This window comes from Prionailurus bengalensis, chromosome A3, assembly GCF_016509475.1.
Source record: "Prionailurus bengalensis isolate Pbe53 chromosome A3, Fcat_Pben_1.1_paternal_pri, whole genome shotgun sequence".
NCBI lineage: Eukaryota > Metazoa > Chordata > Mammalia > Carnivora > Felidae > Prionailurus > Prionailurus bengalensis.
Genome location: NC_057354.1, coordinates 27,452,518 through 27,480,184, shown reverse-complemented (window position 1 = coordinate 27,480,184; position 27,667 = coordinate 27,452,518). Strand labels below are relative to the sequence as shown.

The window sequence follows — 27,667 nt, the reverse complement described above, 5'->3', positions numbered from 1 at the left end:
TCTGCTTCAGTTACCAGTGCATGTGGTGAGGACACAACCTCCACTCCCAATGATCTCATGTACTCCCCAAATTACAGAGCGGGTCTTTCCTAAGAGGACAAAGGGGCATTTTTATGAGCTATGAACAAATAGCTTAGAATACAAGAACTGGGGTGGACATCTAGTCCAACGTTTATGTCACAGACAGGAAAGTGAAGCTGAAGAAAGAAAAGGGAGTTATCAAAGGATCACTTAGCAAGGCTGTGAATTTGAGTCCTCATTGATTCACAGACCAGGGGTCTGTTTCCTTTATCCCTGAAACCCTTCTCATCTCCCTCTCCAGAAGAAACTAAGATTAAAAGTTGGTTGTATAGACTTGTATATATCTTAAAAATGTTTTTCTAATGTTTGTTTATTTATTTATTTATTTATTTATTTATTTATTATTATTTTTTAAAATAATTTTATTTTATTTATTTATTTTTTCAACGTTTATTTATTTTTGGGACAGAGAGAGACAGAGCATGAACGGGGGAGGGGCAGAGAGAGAGGGAGACACAGAATCGGAAACAGGCTCCAGGCTCCGAGCCATCAGCCCAGAGCCCGACGCGGGGCTCGAACTCACGGACCGCGAGATCGTGACCTGGCTGAAGTCGAACGCTTAACCGACTGCGCCACCCAGGGGCCCCTGTTTATTTATTTTTGAGAGAGAGAGAGAGAGAGAGAGAGAGAGCAAGAGCGAGCACAAGCAGGGAAAGGGCAGAGAGAGAGGGAGACACAGAATCCAAAGCAGGCTCCAGGCTCTGAGCTGTCAGCTGACGTGGGGCTCAAACCCACGAAGCATGAAATCATGACCTGAGCTAAAACCAAGAGTCAGGTGCTTAACCAACTGAGCCACCCAGGTTCCCCAGTAATGCCACAGATTTTTAAAAAGTTTGTTTGTTTGTTTACTTATTGAGAGAGAGAGAGAGAGAGACAGACAGAGAGAGAGGACATGTGTATTAAGTGCTGACAGCACAGAACCCAATGCGGAACTCGATCCCACAAACTGTAAGATCATGACCTGAGCCAAAATCAAGAGTTAGACACTTAACTAACTGAGCCACAAAGGTGCCCCTCGGAATTTGTTTATTTGTTATAACAAGGTTTTTTTTGTGTGGAATCTTTAAGGTTTTCTGTATATAATATCTTCTCATCCCCGAACAATGGCAGTTTTACTTCTTCCTTCCCCATTTGGATGTCCTTTTTTTCTTTTTCTTGCCTTATTGCTCTGGTTAGGACTTCTGATGCTGTATTGGATAAGTGGTGAGAGTGGACACGCCTGTCTTTTTCCTGATCTTAGAGGAAAAGCTTTTAGCTTTTCATGGTTGAGTATGAGGTCTCTGTTCCGTGGATACAAGATAGTTTCTTCCGTTGTCATAGACTGTGGTTTTAACTTCCAACAGAATATGTCATCTGTTAGAAACATAGCCAAGAAACCTGACCCCATATCCGAGAAAGCATTATTAAAGGTCGTGACATGTTTGTGAATCAGAGTATCTAGCTTTAACTAAAGATATATATCTTGTATAATAAAACTGATTTAAAAAAAAATTCACTCCAGGACCATTCAATTTAGAGTTTTACCTTCCCTTCCCCTTCCTCTTCCCTTTCTCTTTCTCCTTCTCCTTCTTTTTTTTTTTTCTTTTTAAAGAGAGACAGAGCACCCGAGCAGTAGAGGAAGAAAGAATCTTAGGCAGGCTTCATGCCCAGTGTGCGGAGCCCAATCCTATGACCACGAGCTCATGACCTGAGCTGAAATCAAGAGTCAGATGCTTAACCGACTTGAGCCACCCAGGCGCCTCTAGAGCTTTTTCCTAACATAGCATTTGCTTGATGTAAAATGGCTAGTGGTGTGTTTGGGACAACTTGCTTCTCCTTATACCTGATTTTTAATTTCAGAAGATATTGTGCACACAAATTTGTTTAGAGTTGCCTACACAGGGTAAAAACTATAATGGTTGCTTTTGAATTTTTAAAGGTTTTCCCTGATATTAGAACATTCTTTTGTTAATGTTTTGAAGTCTCTAGATGTCCACGGACCATGAAGAACAATCATAGAAACATGTTCATCATGGCTGGGGCTCTGCCTTGAAGTTCTGGAGTTTGGAATGCTTGGACGGCTAATGAGAGGATTTGCTTTGGCCACTAGGTGGTGCTCGAAGTCCAAACTACCTGAATGTTTTCATTTTCATTTTATTTGTTTGTTTGTTTGTTTATGTTTTTGATTTTGGTTCCATTATAATTAGCGTACATTGTTACATTAGTTTCAAGTGTACAGTTTAGCGATTCAACAGTTCTATATATTCCTCAGTGCTTGTCGTGATAAATGCAAACTCTCTGAATTCGACAGTGAAAAGGATGGGAGAAAGGGGGAGGAAGCCTGACTGCAGTGGGTTTTACGGGGGCTGCAGGAATACTGGATGGAGTATTTCAACTGGGAAAAATATGCCTAACATCTTCTGTTGCCTCTTGGGCTGATATGAAGGGAATGGATTAAGAACCCAGTTTTGACTAACCTTGAAAGTTTATACATGCTCTCTGAGGTATATCAATTTTGTTGCTTCAAAAAGTTTACGATTATCTGTAACTATTGTTTTCAACCTAAAACAATATGGAAAAACTCCAGATGAAGTAGGTGTTTTGTTGAGCCATTACCTACATACCTAGTTTGCTCTCTCAGTAAATGAGTTTTCAAAATAACATTTTTACCCTATAATTATTTTGATTGAAAAAAATCTTTTTTTTTTTTTTTTTTTTTTTTTTACATTTTTCTGAACATCTGAAGGTGTATGTGAACTCCTTCTGGGAACATAGGCTTTCCTCCATAACCTGGCCTAGAGGTACCTCAGATCTCTCTGGATTGTTCTCTCAAAGGATGAATGTATCTCTAGTTTGTTTCTTTATTTTTAAAATATTTTATTATTTTTTAAAGGGTAATCTCTATATCCAGTGTGAGGCTTGAACCCACAACCCCAAGATCAAGGGTTGTGTGCTCCACCAACTGAACCAGGCAGGTGCCCCTGTGTCTCTAATTTGGGTTTTAAAACTCTCAGAGAAAAACCCGTGCAAATGAGTTATTTCAGGGTTTACTTTCTGGGCTAGAAGATAACCAATTGTCCTGTGTGAATAAAGTGTCGGTTCAGGTTTGGAAGCTTGCTGGTAAAGTATGCCCTTTCTGTCAGTATGTGCTTTGTTATAATCACTCGGCTGAGTAATGGAACTGTTCTAGATCACTGGAAGGAGCCTGACCTCTGGACACGAGATTGAATATGGTCTTCGTTTTCTATTGGTGCAATTACAAATTACAACAAATTTAGTGGCTTAAGCCCACACAACTTTACCATCTTATAGTTCTGCAGTTAGTCGGGAATGGGTCTCACTTGGCTAAAAGCAAGGTGTCAGCAGGGCTGTGTTCCTTTTGGAGTCTTTAAGGGAAAATCTTTCCTCGTCTTTTCCAGCTTCTAGAGGATTGGATTCTTTGGTCATGGCCCCTTCCTCCTTCTTCAAAGCTAGCTACGTAGCATTGTCAGATCTTTCTTTGACACTGACTCGTCTACCTCCCTCTTCCACGTTTAAGTGATCCTTGTAATCACATGAGACCCATCCAGTTAATCCAAAATAGTCTCCTTATTTTAAGGTCAGCTGATCAGCAAGCTTAATTCTGTCAACAACCGTGACTCTCCCTTGCCATGTAACATACATGCGCAGCTTCTGAGAATTAGAATGTGGACATCTTTAGGGGACCATTACTCTTCCTACCATAAATATTATTAATGCAATTTGTTTTTCCCACCTTTAGAACTCAAAATTTCACATATAGATGGTCCCTGACTTACAGTGTTTTGTCTTAGGCTTTTTGATTTTACAATGGTTGCGAAAATGATACATGTTCAGTAAAAACCATACTTTGAGTTTGAATTGTGATCTTTATTTATTTTAATTTTTTTTGCATTTATTTATTTTTGATAGAGCAACTCACAAGTGGGGGAGGGGCAGAGAGAAGGAGACACAGAATCCCAAGCAGGCTCCAGGCTCCGAGCTGTCAGCACAGAGCCTGACGCGGGGCTCAAACTCACAAACCGCGAGATCATGACCTGAGCCAAAGTCAGACGCTCAACCGACTGAGCCACCCAGGCGCCCCTGAATTGTGATCTTTACCCAGGCTAGTGATGTGTGGTAAGATATTCTCTCTTGATGCTGGGTATCGGCAGTATCCAGTCAGCCTTGCGACCGACCGTCAGGGTAAACAACCGATACACTTAACAGCCATGCTGTAACCATCAACCATTCTGTTGTTCACTTTCAGTACAGTAGTCAAGAAACTACACGCGATATCTAGTGCTCTATTTTAAAATAGGCTTTGCGTTAGATGATTTGCCCAACTGCAGGTTGATGTAAGTGCTCTGAGCGCATTTAAGGTCAGCTAGGCTAAGTTACGGTGTTCAGTGGGCTAAGTATGTTAAATGTATTTTTGATTTATGATATTTTCAGCTTAGAATGGGCATATCAGGATGCAACTTCATCATAAATTGAGAAAAATCTCTATAATATGTTTGTTTTTACTATCAATGTTTTTTTTATTATTGAGGGAGAAGAGAAATATTTAGCAGAGATCAACTTGGGTTTAGATACACAGAAGATGAAACATGAAGGCATCTGGCATGTTGTTGGTTGATTGGCAGATCTGGTTTCTTCTGCTTATGTTTTTTTTTTCTTTTTTAATGTTTACTTATTTTTGAGAGAGAGAGAGACAAAGTGTAAGTGGGGGAAGGGCAGAGAGAGAGGGAGACACAGACTTAGAAGCAGACTCCAGGCTCCAGACTGTCAGCACAGAGCCCGATGTGGGGCTTGAACCCACGAACTGTGAGATCATGACCTGAGCCAAAGTTGGAGGCTTAGCCGACTGAACCACCCAGGTGCCTGTCCCTCTTCTATTTATCTTTAACTAGAGTTCACAATAACAGGATATTTGAACCATCCAGTCCTGGGCACAGCTGAACCATCATGGACATGCATGTGATTTTCTCTTCAAGTCATATCAGAAGCAGAGTCCATCTGGGCCATCTAACACTCTTTGTTTTTATTTTTATCTCTTATTTTTATTAAAAAAATTTTTTTAGGGGCGCCTGGGTGGCGCAGTCGGTTAAGCGTCCGATTGCAGCCAGGTCACGATCTCGCGGTCCGTGAGTTCGAGCCCCGCGTCGGGCTCTGAGCTGATGGCTCAGAGCCTGGAGCCTGTTTCCGATTCTGTGTCTCCCTCTCTCTCTGCCCCTCCCCCGTTCATGCTCTGGCTCTCTCTGTCCCAAAAATAAATAAAAAACATTGAAAAAAAATTAAAAAAAAATTTTTTTTTAATCTGTAATTTTTGAGAGAGAGAGACAGACAGACAGACCCTGAGTAAGGGAGAGAGAGAGAGAGAGAGAGGGAGGGAGACACAGAATCCAAAGCAGGCTCCAGGCTCGATGCTGTCAGCACAGAGCCTGATGCAGGGCTCGAACTCACGAACTGTGAGATCATGACCTGAGCCAAAGTCGGACGCTTAACTGACTGAGCCACTCAGGTGCCCCTATCTAACACTCTTTGAACTTAAAAAAAAAAAAAGTCACTTTAAGTTTTTCAATCATTAATTATTACTAGAGACTTACTCTGACCATCTCTAAGGCCAATCTGCTGAAACCAGATTCACTAATCATCGGTTAACCATTTATTTCTCGTAACTAACATATGATCTTTTTCTTTTATCTTGTGTTCCTCTGACCTGATAGTTCTTATCAACAAAAGCCTCGAAGAATCAGGCAGACGTGGGTAGCCATACATCTCACCTGGAGAAAAGTCTCTCTTTGGCATGCTATGGAATGCCGCATCAAAGCCACTGGTGACACCTCTCTATCCACATATCATGGTATTATTTAACTATCAAAAAAATAACAGAAACAAATAAAACTTCAGATTCATTTTTGATTTTGTAATATGATCTGAAACACACTGCAGCAAGGAGACCAAATCACGACATTGTTTATTTCATATACTTTCAACTTTTAATAGTTCTGGGGGGGGGGGGGGAGGAGAGCAATGGTTAAATGGCATATTTAAAGCTATTTAAAGTACTTATATCTTTGAAACGATTTTTTAAAATGTTTATTTTTGAGAGAGAAAGAGACAGAGCGAGGGCAGGGGACAGACAGAGAGAAGAGACACAGAATCTGAAACAGGCTTCAGGCTCTGAACTGTCAGCACAGAGCCTGACACGGGGCTCGAACTCACAAACTGCAAGATCATGACCTGAGCCAAAGTTGGACGCTTAACTGACTGAGCCACCCAGGCCCCCCCAGCACCTATATCTTTAGTATTTAAGCAAATATCGTTTGTGAACTATTATTATCACGAGACATTTGTATGCTTTTTGTGTAATGTTTCACACTTATTGTCCAAACACACACACAAAAGTTCCAAATGTGCATTTCATAAAATATGACACATTCCTGGTATACTTGGGTCTCAGGAGTGCAGTGGAATGAGAATGAACAGTAATATACAGCAAATTGCAATCCTAATTGGGTCCTTCAGTCTTAACCTAATAAATCCATCTTGTGAGACAATTTATGGATTAAAAGCAGATTCTCTTAAAATGAACATTGTATTTCTAAATTTATATCAACCTTCTGCAAGAAGCACATACATACTTTGTTTCTATGATATTGCTTGCCTAGTTTCTACTGGGTCATTTGTCATTTTGTTATTGATTTGTAAACACTCTTTATATATTATGGATTTTAATCCTTTTATGGTATAGAATGCATTTATAAATTTTATTCTACTCTGATTATCTTTTTTTTAAGTTTATGTATTTTGAGGGGGGGGGGAGGGGGAGAGAGAGAGGGAGAGAGAGAATCCCAAGCAGGCTCCATGATGAGCCTGGAGCCCGACACAGGGCTGAATCCCATGACTGTGAGACCATGACCTGACCCAGGTCTTACACTGGCTTGAACCCTCTCCTGCATGCATTTTGTTATAAAGATGTTACGCACTTTATGTAGTCAAATCTGTCACTCTTATCATTTTTAATAATTCTCTTTTGTCCTCATTATTAGCTTTATTTCCTTTGAAGTTATTTATCCTTATTATTCATTTAAGTTCTTCTTTTATATTTTTTATTTTTCTGAAACTATCTGATGGCATATATTTAGGCATAATGGTGGATAGCAAACATAGCCGAATGTGGTTCTTCTGTATTGGGTCATGTCTGCTTTGCCAATAGGCCTGTTGCTTGAATCAGAGAAATGAATGTAGACTTTGTATGCTTATAAATAGGTGTGTGCCCAGGGAGTGTTGACTGGCAGACTCTATTTTAAACTGAGTGGCTGAAAAGCAAGCAAGCTCACTTTATTTCATCTTACTTCTTACACAGTTGTCAAAATAAATGACTTTTGGAGTGTAATATCTAGAAGGCTAAACATCAGTATGTTAACAACAGAGGCAAGAGTATGGGTGGTCTATTTTCACCTTTTTTGTTTGTCTGTGTGTCTGATTTTTTTCTAGCATGAAGTGTTAATTCAACTTCCTCACATCTCTAAAGAAAGAACAACAAAAGAATCTTGCTTGAGTCCTCCAGTCTTTGTAAGAGGGAATTAGGAATCCTATTTCTTGTCTGGATTTAGCCTATTCAACATTTGGGGAAGATAACATCTTGAGTAGAATTCAGAGGATATTTCTAAGAAATATAACACATTTAAAGTTCATTTATAAGTAAGGTATTAAAAGCAATTTGTATGACTGTGGGTCACAGTGGGCGGTGCAGTTACAAACGTTGATGGGTGATTTTTCTTTTTAATGACCACAACTAAAATGCAACATTTAATTATGCATCCCAGTCTACTCAAGGGGAAATCTCTTGCTTAGCCACAAAGAGCTTTGAAAATGAGACTGTGTGCTTTTTGTGCCCCATAAGGATTGCAAAAGGTCTCTCTGATATTAAAGAGTTGACACAGGTGACAAGGAGTTGACCAACAAAGACTTAGGAATCTATTCAAGCAGGCAAGAGATATTACTTCCAGGATGTAACAATGTCACCGGTGAAAATCAGAAATACGAATTCTCTCAATATAGGTTGTTCTCTGAGTGGTGAGTGGGATATAAGGAGGTGGGTGGGAGGATGTCCAGTCAAGTGCATGACCAATAAATTTTGTGAACAAAGCAACATCTTGTATTTGAATATTTTGTCTTGGCCTCCCAAAGACTGACCCAAAGGAGGCAACTGCCCAAAAGAGGCAAGTTAGCTAATAGCTAAGGCCTTTACTTTTTTTTTTTTTTCCAACGTTTATTTATTTCTGGGACAGAGAGAGACAGAGCATGAGCGGGGGAGGGGCAGAGAGAGAGGGAGACACAGAATCGGAAACAGGCTCCAGGCTCTGAGCCATCAGCCCAGAGCCCGACGCGGGGCTCAAACTCACGGACCGTGAGATCGTGACCTGGCTGAAGTCGGACGCTTAACGGACTGCGCCACCCAGGCGCCCCCCTTTTTTTTTTTTTTTTTTTTTTCTAAGGCCTTTACTTTTAGGTTCATGGAGAACCTGGGTTGATCATGGGATCAACCTGGGTTGATCCTAGTTCATTCCCTACTAGCTGTGTGACATTGGACACATTAGCAATTCCCTAAATCGTAGTTTTCCAACTAGAAAGAGAGAGGTATTAATTTTGTACTTCATAAATGCAAAGGCTTAAAGTAAGTGATGTATACAAAATGCATTTGTCATATAGTAGGCACATGTGAGAGGTCATTGAGCTGAAACCAATGAGGTACTGGTGAGACTAGTACAGACCTGGTGGGGCCACTGGTCAATTCTTGTTCCTCATCTTGAAATATCAGTAGCATTTGGCACTTCCTCCTCCTTGACAAATTTAATTCACTCGGGTTACTGGCAAACATAATATGCTATACACAGTATTCATTCCTAACCCTAGCTGTAGCCTGAACCCTGTGTTGTGATTCAAGTTTCATTATCATCAACAAATATTTATTCAGCCTTCACATATTCCCAGATTCTTTGTGGTCACGGAAAGCTGTTTGGGTGGGCTGTAATTAAAAATTACTGTAATTACTAATTACTGTAAATTCAAAGTTCTGGTGTCCAGAAATTGGAAAACGTGGTAAACAGAATTCTTTAGGAAATGTCTTAATTAACTTCATTACTGTCTTGGGTATTTTATAGAGCAATAATTTGTTTGGTTCTTTGCAATCACTCATTCCGTAATTACACACTGAGAATATAGCATGGGTTTTGTGTTATGCATTAAGAACTCCAAATTGAACAAGGCCAGTGGCCTGCCCTTGAGGGGCTCATAGATTATTACAGATGAACAAATAATTGGAACGTGACGTATTGTGACCACCACCAAAAATATGGACAAGATACAGTGTTGACAAAAGAAGGGAGTTTGCAGCATATTTAGTTGGGTCAAGGGAAACTTTCACAGATGTGGAGATGACTGAACTCGGTTTGGAAGGAAAATTAGGAGCTCAACAGGGCCAGCTTGATGGACAGGATGGGAGAGCATGATATAAATTTGTGAAGAGAGATTTATTTTTTATTTATTTATTTTTTAATTTTTTTTTAATGTTTATTTTTTGAGACAGAGAGAGACAGAGCATGAATGGGGGAGGGTCAGAGAGAGGGAGACACAGAATCCGAAACAGGCTCCAGGCTCTGAGCTGTCAGCACAGAGCCTGACGCGGGGCTCGAACTCATGGACTGCGAGATCATGACCTGGGTTGAAGTCGGCCGCTTAACCGACTGAGCCACCCAGGCGCCCCAAGAGAGATTTAAATGTGCAAAGAAACAGGTTGTGGAAGTAACAAGTTGGGTTGAGGCACCCACACCAATTTGGCAGAAACATAAGTGGTTCTCTAAAATGCCTAGAGAGGTGAGCAGAGACTAGCAGGGGCTAGTTCACAATGAGTTGAACACTGTGCTAATGAGATCTGATCTTTTTTTCTTTTTTTTTTTTAATTTGCTCTTTTGAAAGACTTCATTTGTAGAATTGCTCTGTACTGGAGAAGACTTTATTGGAGACTCCAAAGTAATACCAATTTATCTGGGCAAACCTTAAGGCCGTCTTAAGATGCATTAAGACTAGATGACTTTCTGGAAGTTTCATACGTAAAAATACTATTTTTCCTACAACAGTTTCATACAGTAAAAAAATTACTATCGGATGTGTGTATGTGTCTGCCTTTATCAGCTAATGATTTACTTAATCTTCCAAATGGGTTACTTTTGCAAGTAAAAGTTGGCACCAGCTGGATGGGACATTGGAACAAGAGGAATAAACTAGGACCGACTCACACAAATAAGGACATATGACCAACCAATTGGGCTGATGGCCCAGGTGGAGAAATCAATGTTCCTGCTCTCTGGGAGCTCACATCCTGAGTAAAGAAGAGTGGGTGTGATGCGATGGAACATTCTGTAACTGTGAACTCCAAATATGGGAATGAAGGTAGGCTAGGCTTGGATTTCCTGTCCGTCCATATGGGTTAAAACGAGAGCTCAGAATGCTGATAGCACCCAAAACTCTAGTTTCGTTCTTGAAAGACCGTGTGTGACAGAGATCGCTGGGCAACGAAATTGTGCTGCCTGTTTCTCTTGGGAAGTCTGTAAACATGAAGCTGTTTCTGGTTCTCATTATGCTGCCCTTTGAGGTCCTACCAGCAGGTAACTTGTCCAAATGTACCATGAAACCCTAGGAGATACTACTCTGTCTGTAGGAGCAGGGCCAGGGCCTTCAGATTGTTGCTGTCTTGCCAATGTCATCAAAAGTACCCACTCTCCCTGAGTCTGTGTCTTAGAAGAAAGCATTCAGGGTGGTAAGAAGACATCAGGGCTGTACTCTTGGAAGTCCTTTCCAAAGGGAGGCATGAACGCATCCTCTAGAATGATCTTTGCAATTGAACATAGTTTTCACACAGGAACCTCACCATGCCTTTTTCCATCCAAACTCATTTTCAGCATATGCTACAACAGTAATGAGAACAGTACAAGCTTTGGAATCATGTAGATGTGAGGTTAAAATATATCTTGATCACTGGTTAGTTGTATGAACCGAGCTAATTATTCCCTTTGAATTTCAGTTTTCTCATCTGTCGATTGAGTATGGATGACCCAGTTTCATAATGATTGAATTTCATGTGAGGAAATGTCTCTTTTCTCCCTCTTTGTTCTGTGAGCTTGTCCAAATATGGGTACAGGGGCAAATAAAGAATTAGAAACAGGCGATTTAGGACCTCAGTACAATACTCCGAATAGTTTGGATCTCTAGGGAGATGGGTACACATGGAATTAAGTTTGATTCCCTGGGCAACACATTTATTTGAGACAAAAAGGAGGAGAGAGAGAGAGAGAGAGTGAGAGAGAGAGCAGAGCCAGGAGGAGCATGGTTATGAAGACACAGAGGCTGGATAAAGGAAGTTCTCTGCAGCATTTATTGCGGAGACCCACGAGGTGTTGGCAAAGGGAGATTTCTGCTGCCCGTGTCAATGAGTGTGAAACCCACTGTCTCTCTTAACTTAAAAAGCCCTGTCTGTGATACTCGTTTAAAGTTAACTTGGCTTTGAGTCATGCCACGGTGGCAAGTTGGCACTCTTTGGGGACACTGGACCGGGGTAAGGCTGAGCGAGTACTGACTTTGGAGCATGGGAGACAGAGTCAGATTTGCCAGAGTCCAGGGGTGGGACATAACAACAGTTGATAACCATGCGTTGGTCTCTCTTTTCTGGTCATATAGGTTCTGATGTTCTCAGAGATAACTGGGTATTGGCTAGGAGCCTGGGGCTTTGATGTCCTTAATTTGGGATGATTTGCCAGGAGGAGGCGCTTCGTTTTCTCTCACCAGCATAAGGTTGACTTTGGAACCACAGGAGGCCAAAACTTACGGGAACCACACACACCTTCTACTCTGCCTCCGGAACTAATCTGCGTCCAATGTTGTTTTCTGTGCACAGATACGGCACGACCCAGGAAATGCTTTAGTAATATAACAGGCTACTGCCGGAAGAAATGCGAGATGGGGGAGATCTATGAAGTGGCATGTCGAAATGGGAAATTATGTTGTGTTAATGAAGGCGAAAACAAAAAACACAAGAAAGCCCCAAAGTCACCTTCCTTTTTCGTACAGCCTGATGGGAAGACGGACTATGTTATTTTACCCACTACCACACTTCTTACAATCCAGATATGAATCAGGGGCTGGCTCCGCTGGTCTCCACTCTTCTTAAACCAAAAACGCCACCTCTTCCGACATGCTGGGGCAAGAGATGTATCTACTTCTTCTGTGACCTTGATTCTCCACATAATAAAGTATTTTTTTTTTTGCTTTGCTCTGGATTTATTTATTAATGTATTCACTTATTTTTTTGAACACTTTAAACATAAAGGAATAGTTATCATGTTCTAGGCATTCATCACGCTGGTAACGTGGGTGACGTAGAGATGAAAAGAACATGTTGGTAGAGGTGGAAGTTAGCCACCTAACTTTTCCGCATCGTCTGCAATTTCATAGCATTTCAAATATTACTCCTCTTTCATTTATGTGTTTTTGTTTTTGAGAGAGAAAGAGAGAGAGAGCATGCACTTGCGCACGTGAGAGGGGGAGGGGCAGAGAGAGACAGACTCTTAAGCAAGCTTTGTGCCCACTTGGGAGCCCACCATGGGGCTCCACCTCATGACCCTGAGATCATGACCTGAGCCGAAATCAGGAACTGGACATCTAACCGACTGAGCCATCCAGGTGCCCTACTCTTAGTCTAAGCAGATCTAAATATCCCAACTTTGTGTGCGGGGGCGGGGTGGGGGAGAGGGTGAATACAGGGGGTTTGGCTAACAACCAAGAATTCATTAGAAGAAGGCATGATATTGGAATATTTTCGCAGCATTTATTGGCCAGGTCTAATGGACAGTAATGACAGCTAGTGGTAGTTCCAATACAGGTTACCCCTCCTGTCCAAAAGTAGAGTTGATCCTATGAGACCTTTCATAGGCCAAAATGGTGTAAAGTGAAGAAGCAACTACCACGAACTTATATGGAAAAGTATTTGAGTGTGCTGGACCCAAAAAATAACCACTCTTAGGCTTTTCAGATACCTTTGGACACATCTTGCTAAGGATGCACAGAATAAATCAAGATAAAGCACTGATGCGCCCAGACACAGTTCAAAGCTATGATGGTTTCATGCTGAGATGCTGAATGTAGGTCCTCGGAAAGGAGCTTGGCGGGGCGTGGCGGGGGGGGAGGGGCGGTGTTGCGGGGGCGTCCACTCTCACTGCCCACGGTGCCCACAGCCTCTGTAATGGTTTGCTGCAAAACCAACATTGGGTGCTATTTTTGCTTTTTGCCTTTTTAATGCAGCAGGCAATATCTTCTTCAGATCTCTTGCAGTTAGTGAAAACAGGTAGTAATGCAGGTGTTTTGTAGAAGTGAAGTCGCGTAACTGGGAACTTTCAAAAAGTGGGGGACACCTGTACGTCATTTGAAGCTCATTTAATGTGTATGGTCCATTTCCTTTTTTAGTAGCAATTTGAACATTCAGTTGACACAATTTTAAGGCTCTATTACTCTTAGAATCTTTAAAACCGTTACATATTCAATAGTTTGTGAACAGTGAAATTTACAAGCTCTCAGTTTCAAGGTGAATGAGGTCTGAGGGTCTGATGTGAAATTCAGTGACCATAGCTGAGCACACTATGTCCTATAATTGAAATGGGCTAGGACGGTAGGACTTAAGTGTTCTCTCTCTTTTTCTCACATACACTCACAACAAAACAAAAAACCAAAACCAAAACCCCCCAAACCACTAGGTCAAGATGAAGAGGTAATGGGTGTGTTAATTAACTAGATGGGGAGAGAGTCCTTTCATGCCATACACATATATCAAAGCACCATGATGTACACTTTAAATATCTTACAATTTGTAAGTCAATTCCACCTCAATAAAAACTGCAAATAAATAAATAAATAACTGTGGAATTTAAAGCCTCATACATGAGAGAGACATATTTAAGAAGCTTCTTAAGAGCGAGGCAAACTTTCAGTAAGTGATGATGCCCTCCAGATGAACAGAACAGAATATTTTGTGGTGACATCCATTAATGTTGCTTGGTTAAAGTATTGGCCAGAAATAACTTTTGTGGAGCTGACATTTGCTCATCTGAGATAAAGAAATCAATGGGCCTTATCCCTCCATGCACAGCACCCAGCTTGTCTCACTGGGACAACAGAGAGACACATATTTAGGTGGATACATTAACATTTTAAGAATCTACGAAGATCTTATTTTTAGTTGTTGTGGATTTTGAGAATTCTGGAGACATGTACAGGAAACCAGGACCAGACTAAATTGTAGAAATTTAGAAATTATTTTGTTGATGATTTTGCCATAGGAACTAATGTATGACTGTTTCAGTCTAACTCTCAGAGGGGCTTTTCAAGGGGCCCAGATAAGAAAGCCCGTTCTTTATCTCAATACTTCATAAGCCCCTCTTTTTCAGTATTCCGTCACTGTGGATCACCAGAGGCATTTTTAGGGAGGGTCCATTTTGTCACCATGGGATGAAGAGGGATCTTGTCCATTGTCTTTAATCTATGTGTGTCCTCTATTCTGTATGAGTCCATTGATAAATTAGATACACGAATCTGTTTTGGCTTAGTTTCAGATCAACCAGTGAAGTGTTGCCTGAGTCAGGAGTGAGGCGTAATGAACTGAACAGATAAATCAAGCCTCAAACTCCGCTTTGAGTGGTGGACCTAATCTTTGCTTGGACTTTCCCCCTATAATACTTTTTGTATCCCCTTTATACTCATAGAAGAATGGATGTGGTCAGTATTGTTAGATACATGTTTTTTGGTCCTTATTTTTATATACAAAGTTAAGTTGAAATTCGATACTTTTATTATGTCTCCTGTGGCACAGGCGATATTATTAGTGCCTTATTTCTTTTGGATCTTCGAACACTCTCCGAAGTCTTACTTATAGAATATTGTGAAATTTCCAGAATGTTCCAGATACATTTTTCTAAGAAGTCTCAGCATTTGGGACCACTAATCTCTTTGGGGGGGGGGGGCGGTCTTGGACAATGATCATGAAAGGTGCCAGAGATAGTAATCATTTCCCATCCATATTCACACCTTCTTAGAAAGTTTGCTCATAGCCTTTCTCAGGGAATCTATTTCATTTTTTTTTATTTTTTCAACGTTTTTATTTATTTTTGGGACAGAGAGAGACAGAGCATGAACAGGGGAGGGGCAGAGAGAGAGAGGGAGACACAGAATCGGAAACAGGCTCCAGGCTCTGAGCCATCAGCCCAGAGCCTGACGCGGGGCTCGAACTCACGGACCGCGAGATCGTGACCTGGCTGAAGTCGGACGCTCAACCGACTGCGCCACCCAGGCGCCCCCGGGGAATCTATTTCAATATGCCCTGGCAAGAGAGTAAGGGCCAGAGAACCTTATTATTTTGACTACGAGTAATTGGACCAGGGTGGATGACAGATGTATATGTAGAGACTGAACTCTTTTGGATATCCAAATTGGGTCCTGGTGCACTGATGAATAGGAAAAGATAGAAAGAGAAAGTGAGGGAGGGAAGGCGGGAGGGAGGGAGAGAGAGAGAGAGGGAGAGAGATTTCTAGTTACTGGTTCTAGACCTTTAGGCCTCATGTAATTACTAACATTTCTTATGATAGGTGGGCTTGAGTGGGCGTATGTTCCTATGACCTCATATCTAAGACATGAAAATTGTGTATAGGGCAAGTTTTCAGGCACAGAAGTATAAATAGAAGGTTTGCTCATTAGTAATACTTAATTAGTAAAGACTAGGGTGGGGCGCCTGGGTGGCTCAGTGGTAAGCATCGAACTTCAGCTCAGGTCATGATCTCGCGGTCTGTGAGTTCGAGCCCTGTGTCGGGCTCTATGCCCAACAACTAGTTTTAGAGATAACCAAGTACTTAAGGGACGCCATGTTCAAAGCAACTTTATGATGATATTTTGTGTTTGTAGTTCTAATTTAGCTTCGATTACTCAGTGGCCCTTGGGAATATGTAGATATTCATTGACCCAGTGTGATACTTTTCAAGCTTTCTAAAAATAGCCAATAAATATTAGAAAGCATGATCAGAGCACCTGGGTGGCTCAGTTGGTGAAGTGTTTGACTCTTGATTTTGGCTCAGATCATGATCTCATGGTGGTGGGATTGAGCCCCAGGTCAGGCTCTGCACTGACAGCATGGAGGCTGCTTGGGATTCTCTTTCCCTCTCTCTCTGCCCTTCCCCTACTCATTCTCTCTCTCCCTCTCTCAAACTAAATAAACATAAACAAGAAAAAAAAAGAAAACACGATCAAACGAGTGGAAAATGATTGTATGGAATAATAATTCGGATATTATTAAATAATCCCTCCCAAATAGTGCAGGTTATAGATAAATGTGAAAAGCCCAGATGCCATTAAGTAATATTTCCTGAGTCCAAGAATCAGGTCATGTAAGAGTTACGTACATCTGCAATCACTACCTTATGTCAAAATGGAAGCACAGAAATGATAGTACAGCTGTCTTGTAGCACTTTTTTTTTTTTTTTTTTTTTTTTTTTGCTATCTTTCAACCTGGTAAGGGTTGGAAGGCAATTACCTATAACTTCTACAAATAAAAATGGATTACGATGTATAGTTAAAGTATAGTTAACCAGTTTGAAGTAGTAAAATGTAAATTTAGTAATGTATCTGTATTCTTTAGTTAAGGTTACTGGTATAAGCATTGCCATGCTGGGAAAGCTCCCTCCCTCCTAGAAAAACCACATTTTATTTATTTTTTTTATTAAAAACATTTTTTAATGCTTATTTTTGAGAGAGAGAGAGAGAGAGAGAGAGAGACAGACAGAGCATGAGTGGGGGAGGAGCAGAGAGAGAGGGAGACACAGAGTCCAAAGCAGACTCCAGGCTGAGCTGTCAGCACAGAGCCCGACGCAGGGCTCGAACCCACGAACCGTGAGATTGTGACCTGAGCCAAAGTCGGACACTTGACCGACTGAGCCACCCAGTCACCCCTATTTATTTTTTTTAAAGTTTATTTCTTTATTTTGAGAGAGAGAGAGAGAGAGAGAGAGAGAGAGAGAGAATGAATGCACATGCAAGTGGGGGAAGGGGCAGAGAGGAGAGAGAGAATTCCAAGCAAGCTTTGAATGCTATCAGTGCAAAGCCTGATGTGGGGCTCGAACCCATGAACTATAAGATCATGGCCTGAGCTAAATTGAGTCAGATGCTTAACTGGCTGAGCCATCCAGGTGCCCCCAAAAAGCCTATGTTAAGTAATATGCAATTAATGACTTACACAGACACACAGAATATCCCCCAAAGTTCGCACAAAGCCAATCTTCATTTTAAAAAGCTAATGTACAGTGAATATTGGGCATTACCCAAATTAGAAACTGTGGGGCTTCAAAGGACATCATGGTGAAAATGTAAAGGTTATCCACAGAATGGGAGAAAATTTTTGCAAATCATGTATCTGATAAGGGACTTGTATCTAGAATATATAAAGACCTATTGCATCTCAATAAAAAAAAAGACAACCCAATTAAAAAGCATACAGAAAAATTATTTAAAAAAAAAAAAAGAAAAGGGGCGCCTGGGTGGCGCAGTCGGTTAAGCGGCCGACTTCAGCCAGGTCACGATCTCGCGGCCCGTGAGTTCGAGCCCCGCGTCGGGCTCTGGGCTGATGGCTCAGAGCCTGGAGCCTGTTTTCGATTCTGTGTCTCCTTCTCTCTGCCCCTCCCCCATTCATGCTCTGTCTCTGTCCCAAAAATAAATAAAAGTTGAAAAAAAAATTATTTAAAAAGCATACAGAAAATGGCCCCCATCTTCATGTGCATTAGGGCAACTGGTAGTGCTGGGAAGTGGATACATAGCCGTCTGTTGTCACCGTTAGTGACCACAGGTCTGTGGAATGGGCCCTTAAAGACAGCCAGAATGGGTGAAATGGTGATAATGGGGGGTGGGGGGGAAGGCTGCTCTGGAGGCCAAAATCTGTCATCAAATTGAGTAAGATTTTGGTGACTTCAGTGTGCCACGTGATAAAATCTTAAAGGCATGGATCAAACTGAATAAGGGTTGGTTACCTTTAAAGATAATGATAAAATTCATCTAACCATCTAGCCATTATAGAAGCATTGAGCAAACCAAGGGCAGGACTCATGGAAATAAGTGAAGCTAAAACTAAGATCAGAAGATCTCCAAGCAAACCTCATCTTGAAGTGACTGAGGAGCATAAAAACGACAGCAAAAAAGATCTGTTTATATTAAAAACTTCCCAACTGATGCGACTCTTGATGACATACAAGGGTGATCAGAGATAAAGGCCAAATACTAAATATTCAGATGAAAAGAACATTGCACCAAGTATTTAAGGGATCAATATATGCTGTGTTTGATACTATTGAATCTAAGAAGTTTGTTGAGACTCCTGGACAGAAGAACAAAGACAGGGACCTGATAATACTTTTCAAGGAAGACTACTTTGGAAGGAGAAGCAGAAGCAGAAGCAGAAGAGAAGAAGAAAGAGGAAAAAAAGGCAGAGGGAGTGAAGGAGGAGGGTAGGGAGAAGGAGAAGGATGGTGAGGAGGAGGAGGAGAAAGAAAAGGAAAAAGAGGAAGAAAGAAGGCAAAATGAAGAGGCTAAATTATATCCCAAACAAGAGAAAGAAGAAAAACAAAAGTTAGCAGAAAGTGCTGAAATGAAATCTCTTGCAGAAAAGATTGGATGCTTGATGAAATTTTGGGGCAGCTTAGATGAACAGACCATAGAGAAGATTTGCATATTTAAAAAAAATTTTTTTTAATGTTTTATTTATTTTTGAGACAGAGAGACAGAGCATGAACGGGGGAGGGGCAGAGAGAGAGGGAGACACAGAATCGGAAACAGGCTCCAGGCTCTGAGCTGTCAGCACAGAGCCCGTTGTGGGGCTTGAACCCATGGAGCGTGAGATCATGACCTGAGCCAAAGTCGGACGCTTAACCGACCGAGCCACCCAGGCGCCCTTTGTGTTATTTTAGATGATTTAAGTATCAAAAGAAAGGTTCTTCCACTAAATTGCTTTTATAAGCAATGAGAATGTGTTAGTACAAACTAATAAAATATATATACAATATAAAAAGAAAAAATGGACAAAAGATCTGATAGATATTTCTCCAAAGAAGATACACAAATGACCAGTAAATGCATGAAAAAAAATACGCAACATCACTAGCCATCAGGTAAATGCAAGTCAAAATCATAATGACATGCCATTTCACTCTCACTGGGATTGCCATAATCAGAAAGGCAGATAATAACAAGTTTTTTTTTTTAATGTTTTTAATGTTCGTTTACTTTTGAGAGAGACAGAGACAGAGTGTGAGCGGGGGAGGGGCAGAGAGGGAAGGAGACACAGAATCGGAAGCAGGCTCCAGCCTCTGAGCTATCAGCACAGAGCCTGATGTGGGGCTCGAACTCATGAACCGTGAGATCATGACCTGAGCCAAAGTTGGATGCTTAACCAACTGAACCACCCAGGTGCCCCTACAAGTCTCAGTGTGGATGTAGAGGACTTGGAACCCTCATACCCTGCTGGTGGGGATATAAAATGGTGCAGCCATATTGGAAAAACAATCTGGTGGTTCTTCAAATGTTAAACTTAGATTTAAACGATCTGACAATTGCACTTCTAGTTATATATGCAGAGAAATGAAAACATACTTCCACATAAAGACTTGTGTTCATAGCGCCATTATTGATAATAGTCTAGGTCACATGTCTGCACCCTAGGAGCAACTTTGGTTTTTTTTGTTTGTTTGTTTTTAACAACTTTGGATTGCACAGACTCATTCCTACAACCAAAATAAGAATTGTGTTGAAGAAGTGTTTAGAAGCCAATACCCTGACAGTTGTCCATGACACTAGTTTTGAAATAAGAATTCAGGAGCAAGAATAAAGAATTCTTCCTTTAATGTGGCTGGAACTAGAGTAGATTTTCAGGGACAGAATCAGAGTAATTGGCCTAGCCTTAGAGATCCCACTAGAAAGGGAACAGGCGTATTGTGAGGAGACACTGCACTACAACCTACAGTGCTTGATTTTTGAGGAAACGAGAGACACCGCTCTTGGGTTATAGTTCAAGGAAAAAATTCGATATTTCTCAGGGCAATGTCTCAGCTTCAGAGCCACTTCAATGTGATCACACCACATTCCCAGGCACAGAAGACACAGTCACCTTTCCCTCTAAGAGTGGGCTAGGTGAGGCAGAGAGTGAATTGGGGCATGAAATTGTAGCAAGGTCAGTGGACAGTAGGTGACTTGGGCGACTGTATGGAAGGAAGCAGAATCAGCACCCTCTATAGTAGCTTAAACTAAGGAAGATTTATTTATTATTTCAACAGACTTACTATACACATCCAGTGTCGGATGCTGCTGTCAGTTTGGTGTATTGTCAGGATCTCACTGAGCTTCATTTGTCAACTCTGCCGTAACTGTTAAAACTGTACTACTGGCTCAATCCATGGCTTCCAGAGTTCATTTAAGGGACTTACATCAGCAGCTGATGTTGCGATAATGACACAACACAAGGACATATACTATCCTTCAGGGAATGACGTCACCACCACCCAGTTTCTCATGTCACTGTGGGCTGAAACCAGGGAGTCATCCTCACTCCCACCACCTCCAATGAATAATCAACTACTATAAATCATAGCTACTAAATACCTCTCAAATCTACCCACTCTGTTCCATCTTCACTATCTTGACTTTGGTCCAAGCCACCTGTCTCCTGGCCCATTGTGATACCTTGTATCTGTTCTCTCCCTATTTTCTCCCAGTTTCAATGCATTTTATTCACTCAATACAGAGCAATTAAAATTTTTTTTTCAACGTTTATTTATTTTTGGGACAGAGAGAGACAGAGCATGAACGGGGGAGGGGCAGAGAGAGAGGGACACACAGAATCGGAAACAGGCTCCAGGCTCTGAGCCATCAGCCCAGAGCCTGACGCGGGGCTCGAACTCCCGGACCGCGAGATCGTGACCTGGCTGAAGTCGGACGCTTAACCGACTGCGCCACCCAGGCGCCCCCAGAGCAATTTAAAAAGTGCAGACTTGACCACGTTATTCCCTGCTTAAAAAAAATTTTTTTTAATCTTTCCATTGGTGACTTTATTATTTTTTTTCCTGCTTAAAATTCTTAGTGGCTTCGCTTCCTATTCCTCTTCAGTTAAAGATGAAAATGGTCTACTAGCCCCTGCCCTATTAGTCCATTGGTCTCCTTCGCCCACATCTCCAACATCATCCTTTGTCCTGCAGTCTGCCCACGAGCCCTGTTTTTTCACTTTTCTTTCTTTGCATGTGGATGTCTAGTTGTTTAAGCACCATTTGTTGAAGAAACTATCTTTTCTCCATTGAATTGCTTTCCCTCCTTTGGCAAAGATCAGTTGACTATAAGTATGTGGGTCTATTTCTGGGCTCTCTATTCTGTTCTAGTGATCTGCTTGTCTTTTTCAACAATGCCACACCATCCTGATTACTGTAGCTCTATAGTAAATCTTGATGTCTGGTAATGTCAATCTTCAAGACTGTTCTCTAAATAATGTATATGTTTTCGCAGTGATATGTAAGCACCAAATTGGCACATTTTAAAATTATTTATGATTTAATAAACATTATATTCTACAGGGAGAACTCTAGAACTTAGAGAACTCCAAGTTTTACAGTCTGCATTGGTATACGCGGATTCTGATACACGCATTTGTTTTAGGAATCAGTTCATAATGATTCCGCTTGCTTCAGGTCCCGTTGATGTTTCCAAACCCTCAAGTACCATCTATTTCCGTGTGTAAATAGTGGATTTGAACTTAACACTGATCCTGGAGTGATTGTAAAGATACAAAGAAAGAGCACGAGTGTTAGTTACTTCAGTTCTGTCATTCTGTGTGATCGCTTTTGTGTTTATCCAAACAGTGAAAGAGAATGCAAGTTGTAATATTTTAGTATGGTTAGTACCAATTTTAATTCATATATGAAATATTTTTATGGATTTGAATTGTATATTTAAGATTGAAATTTATTCCTCTTTTAGGTTTTATTTTAGTTATTTATTTAAAAAAGGTTTTTAATGTTTTTATTTTTGAAAAGGGGGGGAGGGGCAGAGAGAGAGAGGGAGACACAGAATCCGAAGCAGGCTCCAGACTCTGAGCTGTCAGCACAGAGCCTGACATGGGGCTCGAACCCATGAACCATGAGATCATGACCTGAGCTGAAGTCAGATGCTTAACCGACTGAGCCACCCACGTGCCCCAAGGTCTTATTTTAAAATAAAAAAAATAGAGATGCCTGGGTGGCTCAGTCGGTTAAGTGTCCAACTCTTGACTTTGGCTCAGTCATGATCTCACAGTCATGAGATTGAGCCTGGCATCATGCTCTGTGCTGGGCTCGAAGTCTGCTTAAGATTCTCTCTCTCCCTCCCCCTCCCCCTCTGCCCCTCTCCCACTTGTGCACTCATGCGCTTGCTCGCTCTCCCTCAACATAAAAGAAAATAAATTAATGAAAATTATTGCTAATTTTTACGTGATTATTACAGGCAGATTTTGTTGTATGTTGTATTTTATTGCGTGGCAATAAAAAGTGATCCACTCTCGGTGTCAGCTATGTGAAGGACTCTCCCCTACCCATTTCTACTCCATCTTCCATGGGTTACTGTCTCTGGGGAGGAGAGAAGGAAAGTGTAAATCCCTCTTTATGCGACTGGGCCAGCACTGCAACATGCTCGTGCTCTGTGAGGTAACTGATGTGTTTTGTGTGGCAGGTGTTCAAATCCTAGCTTGTTCATGGGGTACCTGAGGGATTCTTTGAGACGCTCTTCAGGGACCTCCTACTGCCCAATTCCCCCCCCCCCCCCCCCCCCCCCCCCCCCCCCCCCCCCCCCCCCCCCCCCCCCCCCCCCCCCCCCCCCCCCCCCCCCCCCCCCCCCCCCCCCCCCCCCCCCCCCCCCCCCCCCCCCCCCCCCCCCCCCCCCCCCCCCCCCCCCCCCCCCCCCCCCCCCCCCCCCGCCCGGCATTACTGAGATAGAATTGACAGGTGACATTGTATAAGTTTGGGGTGTGCAATGTGGTGATCTGAAACATGTATATATATTACAAAGTGACTACCACAATAAGGTTAGTTATCACCTCACATAATAATTATTCTGTTTTTGTGTGGTGAGAACATTCATGATCTACTGGCTTAGCAATGTTCAAGTATCTAACATAGTATTATTAACTGTAGTCACCATGCTGTACATTACAGCCCCAGAGCTTAGTCATCTTATCACTGAAAGTTTGTACCCTTTGACCAACGTCTTCCCATTTCCTCCACCCCAGCTCTTAAAACTACAATTCTATTCTCTGTTCCTGTGAGTTTGACTTTTTCAGGTTTTACGTATAAATGAGATCACTGGGTATTTGTCTTTTTCTGTCTGAATTATTTCACTTGGCATAAAGCCCTTGAGGCCTATCTGTGTTGCAAATGGCAGGATTTCCTTATTTTTTAAAGCTGAATAGTATTCCGGTGTGTGCGTGTGTGTGTGTGTGTGTGTGTGTGTGTATGTGTATCTATGTCGCATTTTCTTTATTCATTCATCCATTGACAAATATTTAGGTTGTTTCCACGTCTTGGCCATTGTAAATAATATTGCAATGAACATGGGAGTGCAGACATCTCTTTAAAATAGTTTTAGGGGCACTTGGGTGGCTCAGTCGGTTAAGTGATGATTTCAGCTCAGGTCTTAATCTCAGGGTCATGAGTTCAAGCCCCACATTGGACTCTGCACTGGGAGTGGAGCCTACTTAAAAAAAAAAAAGTTTTAAAATTTCCGTTGGATATATAACCAGAAGTAGGATTGCTAGATCACATGGTAGTTCTTTTTCTTTTCATTTTCAACTTTATATTATTATTTTTTTAGGTAGGTTTATTCAACTAGGTTTCTTGTTTTTTTGTTTTTGAGTATAGTTGACACACGATGTGACATTAGTTTCAGGTGTACCACTGAATGATTTGACAAGTTTATACATTATACCATGTTCACCACGAGTGCAGCTACCATCTGTCCCTATTTTTAGTTTTTTGAGGAACCTTCCAGAAGGTTTTGAGGAACCTTCCGGAAACCTTTCCACACTGTTTTCCGCAGTGGCTATGCCAATTTGCCTCTCCGCCAGCTGTCACACTAGGGTTTCCTTTTCTCCATAGCCTTACCAGCCCTTGATATCTCTTATCTTTCTGATGATGGCTGTTCTAAAAGGTGTGAAATGATACCTCATTATGGTTTTGTTTTGTATTTCCCTGGTGACTCGTGATGTTTAGCACTTTTTCTTGTACATGTTGGCCATTTGTATGTCTTCTTCGGAAAAAATGTGCACCCAGGTATTTTGCACACTTTGAAATTGGGTTGTTTGAGTTTCTGCTTTTGAGTTGTATGATTTCCTTACGTATTTTGGATATCAAATAATTAGGGAGGTATTGACATCATAGCAATATGAATATGAATAGAAATTTCCAAAAGTGTTGAGTATATTTTGACATTATGGTCTTTAAATGGGGCATTGGGGATCACTATTTATCAGAGGTCAAGAAAAGACCATGAGTCCATGTGTCACAAGTAGATAAAAAAATGACAAAACCATTAACCATTAGGTATGCAAAACACATTCTTTATTAAGATAGAGGAGACACTAAGCAAATACCTCCACAACTAACTATGGACCAAAAAATAACTGAAAAGACATTTAGATTCAGAGATTGATTGTAGAAGATAAAACATGATAGAATGGATACATCCCAGAAGACTACTGCCCCCCGAGTATCAGTAATTATATAAATTTTAATTCTAAGAATTTAAGAACTAAATAATTGAATTCTTTTTGTTTGGCTGTTTGTTTATTAATTTTTGAGAGCGAGCACATGAATGGGGGAAGGGCAGAGAGAAAAGGGAACAGAGGATCCGAAGCGGGCTCTGAGTTGTCAGCACAGAGCCTGATGTGACTCAGACTCACGAGTCATGAGATCATGACCTGAGCTAAGTCAGACACCCAACTGACTGAGCCACCCAGGCGCTCCTAGAGAATTGAATTCTTAGGTGGATTGATTGGTCCCAATGTAGTTCGTAATATAGTTTGAGCCAGTCTGTAATAAAATGAGAAAAATTGGAATAATGCAATGAGATTTTAAGTAATTTGAATGAATTCAGTTAAAAAAAATTCATCCTATTTTTCCCTGCTATGTCATATGTACATATTTCTTGAAGGTAAAATTTCACTTTTGGAATCAAAAGTGACATATAATGTCACTTTTGGTGACATTTAAAGATAAATTAGTAAATGATGGTGATAACTAAAATTAAAAAAAAATTTTTTAAATGTTTTATTTATTTTTGACAGAGAGAGAAAACATGAGTGGGGAAGGGGCAGAGAGAGAGAGAGAGAGGGAGACAAAGAATCTAAAGTAGGCTCCAGGCTCTGAGCTGTCAGCCCAGAGCCCCACGCGGGGCTCGAACTCACAGACTGCGAGATCATGACCTAAGCCGAAGCCGGACGCTCAACTGACTGAGCCACCCAGCCGCCCCTAAAATATTTTTTAAAAAATTTACTCATCTAGGAAAGCCAGGACTAGAAGAATCATAAAAAAGGTGGATATAAATGAAAAGCAAATGTCAGTTTTTAAGCCATACAAAATCTCATGGCAAGACAGAGGATCATATTGAGAACACTGTATGAGGGACAAGTGTGTAAACATTTCTGTGTATGATTTCTTTGTTTGTTTTCAAGTTGTGTTGTTTGACTTTGGTTTATATATCATCAAAGTAATGTTACTATACGTGTAATAATAATTAATGGAGAAAATTGCATGGTTACCATGTCTCATTGTCTTCATATAATCAAGGTTCTATTTATGTACTCATCTAAGAAAAGTGAGAAGGTTCATAACGTAAGAATGAATGTACTATATGCCAAAAATTTGTGGGACACTTCTAAAGCTGTGTATAGAAGGAAATTTGTAGCTTTAAAATGCTCATATTTGAAACAAAGAAAGGCTGTAAATAAGAGAGATAAACATCACCTAACAGAGTTAGAAAAAGAAAAGCATGTTAAAACCAAGAAAGTAGAAATACACCTAAAACAGTGAATTTTATGGCACTGGAAGTTGGTTGAAAAACAAGTGGAAATAAAAACATTAATAAAAGTACTAAAGAAATGGAAGCTGGATCAAAAATTAACAAATAAAATTTAGTTTTTGTAAAGACTAATCAAATTGATAAGCAAATAGTGAGACTTACCAAGAAAAAACAGTAATGTCAGAAATTAAAAAGGAGACATCACTACATATCTTTTTTTTTCTTTTCTTTTTTTTTTTAACGTTTGTTGAGCATGAACAGGGGAGGGGCAGAGAGAGAGGGAGACACAGAATCGGAAACAGGCTCCAGGCTCCGAGCCATCAGCCCAGAGCCCGACGCGGGGCTCGAACTCACGGACCGCGAGATCGTGACCTGGCTGAAGTCGGACGCTTAACCGACTGCGCCACCCAGGCGCCCCATCACTACAAATCTTAATAAGCATTAAAAAGAAAAGGAAGATATTACAAGTTATTTTAGGGCTGATACATTTAAAAATCATAGCAAAATGGGAGAAACAATAAAAACAAAAATATGAGTCGACTAAAAACATTACAATTGTCCTTTTAGCTTTTAAAGAAACAGCCTATAATTAAAAAAAATTCCTGTAAGAAGTTGAATCTCAGTTGATTCTATCAAACATTCAAGGAGGAAATAACATGAGAGGCTCTTAGATAAATAGGAAAAAAGAGAATATGACCAAATTGGTTTTGTGTTTAGCTTTTAAAATCTAAGTAAACTTTTTTTTTAAAGAACAGTTTTAGATTTATAGAAAAATTACAAAGATAGTACAGAGAGCTTGTGTATACTCCTTAGCCAGTTTCCCCTTGCTGCTAACATCTTATATGTCACGTTGCATTTGTCACAGCTAAGTGCATTAGCATTAACTAAGCCCTACACTTATTCGAACTTCAGTAGTGTTTCCTTAATGTCCTCTTCCTGTTCCAGGAGCCCATCGGGATATCACATTACCTTTAGTTGTCATGTCTCCTCAGCCTCCTCTGGTTGTGACAATTTCTCCGAAGTTTCTTGTTTTTGACAAATTTGACATGTTTGAGGAGTACTGGTCAGATATTTTGCAGAATGCCACTCAGTTTGGGTTTTTTTCTGGTGCTTTCCTCATCGTTAGCCTGGGGCTGTGGCTTTTAGGGAGGATGGCCACACAGGTGAAGTGCTGTTCTCATGACGTCGTTTCACATGCTCATACTATCAACAGATTTCCCCATAGAATCTGAAGCATGGTTTTATCAGCCTTCTCCACTGTAAAAGTACCTTTTTGCTCCTTTCCATACTCTACTCGCAGGAGGTAAGTGACTAAGCACAGCCCATATTGAAGGGAGAGGCGAAGCTCCCCCTCCTTGAGGAGGGAGTGTCTACATAAATTTACTTGGAATTCTTCTGCACAGAAAATCTGTCTTTTCTCGCCAATGTATTTATT

General features: G+C 40.9%; 1 protein-coding gene and 1 pseudogene across 1 annotated transcript; both read left to right on the top strand.

The window, feature by feature from the left end:
* Nucleotides 1–10,415: 10,415 nt before the first annotated feature.
* Nucleotides 10,416–12,360, top strand: DEFB128 (defensin beta 128). The gene is made up of 2 exons (XM_043602663.1): nt 10,416–10,733; nt 12,020–12,360. Exons 1-2 carry the CDS (start codon nt 10,682–10,684, stop codon nt 12,253–12,255), a joined length of 288 nt encoding a protein of 95 aa, XP_043458598.1. The 5' UTR covers nt 10,416–10,681; the 3' UTR covers nt 12,256–12,360.
* Nucleotides 12,361–13,954: 1,594 nt separating this feature from the next.
* LOC122467049 lies at nt 13,955–27,464 on the top strand (annotated as a pseudogene).
* The last annotated feature ends 203 nt before the right edge of the window (nt 27,465–27,667 follow it).